This window comes from Erinaceus europaeus, chromosome 1 (genome assembly GCF_950295315.1).
Source record: "Erinaceus europaeus chromosome 1, mEriEur2.1, whole genome shotgun sequence".
NCBI lineage: Eukaryota > Metazoa > Chordata > Mammalia > Eulipotyphla > Erinaceidae > Erinaceus > Erinaceus europaeus.
This window is the reverse complement of record NC_080162.1, coordinates 20,858,015-20,864,770: the sequence shown is the minus strand read 5'-3', so window position 1 is coordinate 20,864,770 and position 6,756 is coordinate 20,858,015. Positions and strand designations below refer to the sequence as shown.

Below are 6,756 nucleotides of genomic sequence, written 5' to 3'. Positions count from 1 at the left end.
TTTTTATTGCTTCCCTCAGTAAGGTCACGACATCATGTCCCACGCAGTCAGTTGCTTTGAACCCCTTTGTCCAGGTGATCAAGATTCCCTGAAATGTGGCAAGCAGCAAAAGAGTCCCTTCTAATAAGCTTGTCTCAGCAAATAACAGGATTTTATTCCCTCCCCCACCACCTCCCCTAGTAATGACCGACTGAGCACTCACAGTGAGTCAGACGATCCAGGCACAAACCAGTAAGACATGAACCATCCTTCCTAGGCCTGGCCCTTCCCTGCTCACTGTCCTCCCAGTGGTCTTCTTCCCGACCATCCCTCCGCCTGTGACCCATGGAGACATCTGTGGCTCTTCCAGCTCAACACATTTGGTCTTGCCTCCAAGACGTTGTTCAATCAGCTCCCTCTGCATGGAATATCTCCCATCCTGATGGACAGTCAGACTCCTCCGACATCTGAGAGTCCCCACAATGGAGTCATGGCACCTACGCTAGAGCCCTCCTGCCTGGAGTGTGTGAGAGAAATGGGGGCGGGGACAACTCACCGCATCCAAACGCGTCTGCTTGCAGGGAAACGAGAATGTGAAGCCCAAAGGCATTTTGGGACCTTTGATGCCCATGTAGTCCAGGAAGTCAGAGATGCAGGAGACGATGTGGTCAAACAGCTTTGGAAAGAAAGAAGGGATTACCCAGGCTTTCCGGTTTCATGACTGCACACACGTACGCACCCAACACATGCACCGATATCAAGCCTCCCTCTCCAAGATGTCTGCAGTTTCCTGAGCAGTGTAAGCCCAACGTGGCTGAAAGTGGCTTTAAGGACACAGTCACATGACTGCAGACACACCGGGATGGGTGAGGGGAGCACCAGGGCCACTGCTCCGTGTGTCACGTACATCTACGTCCTGATGCTGTAAAAGCACCACAGCCTCACCTCTTCCCCGGTGCCCTGCATGATCTCAATAGGAATGGCATAGATCTTGTTATGCATCTCCACAGTTCTCTTTTTCCCACTACGGACTTTCACCAGCAGGACACGGAAATTCGTTCCTCCAAGATCCAGGGCCAAGAAGTCACCATTTTCTGTTGTAGCCAAGAACATAAAGGAATGCATAATGTCAGAAGTGGTTCAGTGCTTCTTGGTAACCAGTAACCCCAAGATTATTGAGTTTTAAGTGGGAACCTCCAGCTTATATACAAGAGAAACTATAAGTCTTCCTTCTAGCACAGAACTTTGGCTTAGGGAGGGTGGGTAATAAAAAAAAGTAACTGACCACCACAACCCTAGAGTGCTACAGTCTACACTAGATGAATAAAAGATCTCAGGATGAACCCCTTGTCTGTCATAATAAACAAAATAATCAAACTCTACCACGCTTCACAACAATGGCTTGATTTCAGAGACTCTCCTAAAAAAAAAAAAAAAAGAACTTAGGTCACTATGTAAGGTGTTTGCAAAAATGGTCATGGTCATTCTTCTCCCTCTACTAACACTTCTTTACAAAGTGACCTTGTAGTTCTTTTCATCAAAGGGCCTCCTTCTTCCCTTATGACTTGCTTTGGGTAAGAGAATAGGGCAGAACCAAGTTGGGTCAGGCCCAGCCCAGGCCTCCAGAAAGCATTTCCTGTCGATGTGAACAAGCCTGCTGGTCCATTGCAGGACAAGACATATGGTCAAGCAGCCCATCACCCCAGGTAACAGTGGGCATGTGTGGAAGGCCATCTGAAATCAGCCTCAGAGCTGAGCTGCCATGACTGCAGGTGCCTGGGTGAGTCCAGCTAGCAGCCAAGCCTGGCCCAGAAAAGTAGCACTATATTGCTGACCCCCAGATCCATAATAAATAGTTGTGGTTTTAAGCGACTAAGTTTAAGAGGAGTAGTTTATAATACAGTAGCAAGGAAATGATATGTACGACATATTCATATAGCAAACGATCATTATTCCAAGGACACGTGAAGAACGAGAGTCCCCACGGTATTCAGCTGCATTGGGGACCAACAAGGTCAGGATTAAGGGCTGACTTCTCTCCTCAATTTACGCAGGTATGAAAATCCCCAGCTATAGTCTGCCACGTGTCTCCTCTGTCAGGACTTAGAAAGGGTGCCTGGGTGTTTATCCAGCTGCTGGTTTACCATGTTTGTGGGAAAGGCCATAGCAATCAGAGCTGTGAGATTAGCCCAGCTTCATCCTTTTAGAACACTATTTAACTAGCACCAGGCCTGTGGTTTTTAGAAGAGGCCTGGCCAGGGAAGTCCGCTTTTCTAAGACATACACACACACACACACACACACACACACACACACACACACACAGCAACTCAGGTGTAAAAATAGAAAATGGGGGTCCAGGTAGTGATGTACCTGGTTAAGCTCGCACTACTATAGCATGCAAGGACCCAGGCTCAAGCCCCTGGTGCCCACCTGCAGGAGGAAAGTTTCACAAGTAGTGAGGTAAAGCTGCAGGTGTCTCTCTGTCTCTTTCATTCTCTATCTCCCCTCCCCTATCAATTTCTCTGTCTCTATCCAATAATAAATTAATTAAAAAAAAAATAAAGAAAACAGCAGTTGGGCTGTAGCGCACCAGGTTAAGCGCAGGTGTGCAAAGCGTAAGGACCAGTGTTAAGGATCCCGGTTTGAGCCCCCACCCCCCCACCTGCAGGGGAGTCCCTTCACAAGCGGTGAAGAAGCAGGTCTGCAGATGTCTACCTTTCTCTCCCCCTCTCTGCCTTCTTTTCCTCTCTCCATTTCTCTCTGTCCTATCCAACAACGAACAACATCAACAATGGCAATAATAATAACCACCAGGAGGCTACAACAACAAGGGCAACAAAAGGGGGAAAAATGGCCTCCAGGAGCGGTGGATTCATGGTGCAGGCACCGAGCCCAGCAATAACCCTGGAGGAAATAAAATAAAATAAAATAAAAATAAAGAAAACATGTTCTTTAAAAAAAAGAAAAAGTAAAAATAGAAAATGGGAATTTGAGTAACTTTCTAATTTTTTGTCAAAATCATGCATCTTCAGTGTAAGTGCATTCCTTGGAAAGCCAACAGCAGTCCAACCACGGCCCAGTCACTCTAAGACCCAAGAGGGGCATGTCAGACTTGAGAGGGCCTCACCACTTCCATCAGGAGTGCTCCGGACAAAGGAGGGCAGCATCTTGACAACAGCCTTCTCATTTGTCTTCTTCTTTAGTCCCAACTCCATCTCAGTCCGCATCCTCTTCTTCACCTCCAGCAGCTTATCCTTGGTGAGGCGGAAACGGGCCAACGTCTCCTCTATCTGCCGGTGCTGCTCAGCAAGGCGGTAGGCCACTGCTGTCACCATGGCAGCCCCCTTGCCACTGCCACTTTCTGAGAGAAGGAAACGGACGTCGGAGTCGGGCACCAAGCGCCTTAGAGTCTTGTGGAAACGTCGGGAATACCTGTAGAGCAGGGGTAGACGGAGTCGTCTTTCTGGGAAATCTTTGAATTTTGTAAGACACTGTTAGACCATCTTAAAAAAAAAGAAAGAAAGAAAAATAGGGGCCAGGTGTTGGCACCTGGTTGAGTGCACGCATTGCAAGTGCTAACGTAGTGTTGCAGGTGTCTCTCTCTGCCTCTCTCCTTCTCTGTCACCTCCTTCTCTCTTGATTTCTAGCTGTTTCTATCAAACAAAATAAAGATAATAAAAATTATTAAAAATGAAAAATAGATAAAAATATATTTCATAAATACAGAATCTTATGAAATTAACTTATGAACCTGGAAACTTTTGACACTAACCAGCTCAAATCCTGCCCCCCAACACAAACTGTTCAAAGTCAACATTCACCTAACTATTCACCTGTCACTGGAGGTAAATGCAACACTACAGTAACCACAAGACAACTTCACGAGCACATTATATATACTAGGTGGTGGAGGTAATCTGGACCACCACCCCTCCAAAAAAAAGAAGTCATGTCACAAACAGTTATTATTAAGATTATCTAAAGCCTTAGAACTTAACTTCATCCTTTGCAAAACAAAAGACACAAGCCATGTTCTTAAGAAAAAAATTTTTTTTAGCTAAAGCATCCAGGAGATAAGAATGTGGGGAGTCAGTCGGGCAGTAGCGCACCAGGTTAAGCATAGGTGGCACAAAGCACAAGGGCTGGCAAAAGGATCCCAGCCCAAGCCCTTGGCTCCCCACTTGCAGGGGAGTCACCTCACAAGTGAAGTAGGTCTGCAGGTGTCTCTCTTCTCCCTGCCTTCCCCTCCTCTCTCCATTTCTCTATGTCCTGTCCAACAATGACAACAACAATAATACAACAAAGGTAACAAAAGGGAATTAATTAATTAATTATTTTAAAAAAAGAATGATAATGTGCACTTCACCATCAATGGGGTCTACTTCCTTCTCTCTTTTGATTAAAAAAAAAACAAACCATATTTTCCATCTGAAACAGCAATGCCTGGTTTGGGGAGCTTGCACAGAGGCCTCTAAAGCAAAGAATGTAAGTCCTATGAAGACACTGATGATACAGCAAGAGAATTTAACATACAGACACATTCCGCCCAGCATTCCAGGCAGTAGGAATTTCTAACAACTGTTTCGAAATAAGGAGAAATAAGAGTATTGCACAGAATCAACACCAGCAAGAACTAGTGCAGAAGCAAATGCTTCCCAAGGGCAATTTTCACCCTCTTGCCCAGAACGAAGTACTAGAAAAAACTCTGCTGGGTGCCAATGTCTGGTGTCTGGAGAAGGACCTTAGCCCAGAGGGTTACAGAGTGTCAATTATAGCAAAGAACAGACTCACTGTGGGTGTGTCTTGTAAAGAGACCCGTCGACACCAACCGTGGTCCGCAGCCTGGTAGTGCTCTTGTTTTCTCGGAGGCGGTTCAGAATGGCGCCCAGTGTGGCAGCGACCAGGTTGGCAGAGCGAAAGGAGACGATAGTGCACACGTGCTGGACTGAAATGCAGTCGGCGTCAGACGGCTCCACTCCCAGGCGGGTCAGGATGTCTTTGGCATTGTAAAGGCCTTCCTTGTTCCTGCAAGGTTCACAGACGACACTGTGAGTTAAGGACCACTCGAGACAGTACAATACATGATGGTTTGAAGGTTCGGGGAAGGGGGCCTCCATTCACTATGTGTGCCTGGTCTGGGAGTAAGGCTGTCAAACACACACCCGAGAACATGGAAACTGTCCTAAGAAATAGGGGTAGTAGGAAAAAAAAAAAACTGTAGTGGGTTGGGTTCTGACATAGCAGGTGCAGGGAGAACAGTAGAGAGGTGAGAAAGACCTCTGAACATCTGGAAGAGCGGCCTCCAGCCCAGGGTCTAGTGTTCACGGGGCCTGGGACGGTCTCGCTGGGATCTGACGCTTCCTTCTTCCAGGTGTGCTAGTCAATTTAACTTCCAGGAAGACCTTTTGTTAAGACTCATTTTCATTTGTTTAAAGGCTTCGCTACTATTATAGGTGTATTTTCAAAATGCAAAGCTATTATTTTTCCACAAGTGGTGAAGCAGTGCTGCAAGTGTCTCTCTTTCTCTCTCCTTCTCTATACGCCCCCCTTCCTTTTGATTTCTGGCAATCTCTAGCAAATAGATAATTTTAAAAAATTAATAAAAATAAAAATGGATGTTTTTTTTTAATTATTTCATGATTTTAGAATCATAAAATTGGGTAAAGAAAATGTGAGAATACCCTGCATTACCTTTGAATTTTTCCGTAAGCCTAAAAATATTCTAAAATAAAAGGTCTGTTCTCAAATTATGTACATATTTTAATTGTCAATATGTGGGAGTCGGGCAGTGGCGCAGTGGGTTAAGCGCAAGTGGCCCAAAGCGCAAGGACCAGCGGAAGGATCCCGGTCCAAGCCCCTGGCTCCCCACCTGCAGGGGAATCACTTTACAGGCGGTGAAGCAGGTCTGCAGGTGTCTATCTTTCTCTCCCCCTCTCTGTCTTCCCCTCCTCTCTCCATTTCTCTCTGTCCTATCCAACAACGACATAAGTAACAACAACAACAAGAACTACAACAATAAAACAACAAGGGCAACAAAAAGGAATAAATAAATAAATAAATATTAATTGTCAATATGTAAAAAATAATTGAACTTTATATATTATCTCCAAAGTTCTTTTTTTGTTAATCACTTAAGACATTTTTATGCTCTATACAATTACTTTCTTTTTTTAAATTCTTTTCTAAATATTTGTATTTATTTATTGGATAGAGACAGAGAGAAATTGAGAGAGGAGAGGGAGGTAGAGAGGAAGAGAGACTGAGAGACACCTACAGCCCTGCCTCACCACTTATGAAGCTTTCCCCCTGTAGGTGGGTACCAGGTAATTGAACCTGGGTCCTTATGCACTGTAATGTGTGCACTTAACCAGATGAACCACAGCCTGGCCCACAATTAATTTATTTTATAAATTTTACATACAGCTTTAATTTCTTTTTCTCCTCTCCCTCCTCCTAATCTTCTTCTAACAATACTGTCTTCAAATTTTAAAGAGGATTATTTTCAACATCTGCCCTGGTATAGTGCTTTTTATAAATTTTATTGATAGCCTTTCTTTTTTTAATATTTATTTATTTATTTCCCTTTTTTGTTGCCCTTGTTGTTTTTGCTGTAGTTATTAGTTGTTATTGTTGTCGTCATTGTTGGCTAGAACAGAGAGAAATGAAGAGAGGAGGGGAAGACAGAGAGGAGGAGAGGAAGACACCTGCAGACCTGCTTCACCACTTGTGAAGCGACTCCCCTGCAGGTGGGGAGCTGGGGGCTTGAACCAGGAT

At 44.8% G+C, this 6,756-nt stretch overlaps 1 protein-coding gene across 1 annotated transcript in view; it reads right to left on the bottom strand.

The window, feature by feature from the left end:
• The window catches only part of HK1 (hexokinase 1), a 69,648-nt gene that overhangs the window by 13,281 nt on the left and 49,611 nt on the right, over window positions 1-6,756 (bottom strand). The window contains exons 9-13 of the mRNA XM_060197177.1: window positions 4,774-5,007; window positions 3,110-3,414; window positions 925-1,073; window positions 536-655; window positions 1-88 (exon numbers count right to left, since the gene is read on the bottom strand). The exon at window positions 1-88 is cut by the window's left edge and continues 3 nt beyond it. Coding sequence (XP_060053160.1) covers window positions 1-88; window positions 536-655; window positions 925-1,073; window positions 3,110-3,414; window positions 4,774-5,007 — 896 coding nt within the window. The remainder of the gene's footprint in view (window positions 89-535; window positions 656-924; window positions 1,074-3,109; window positions 3,415-4,773; window positions 5,008-6,756) is intronic.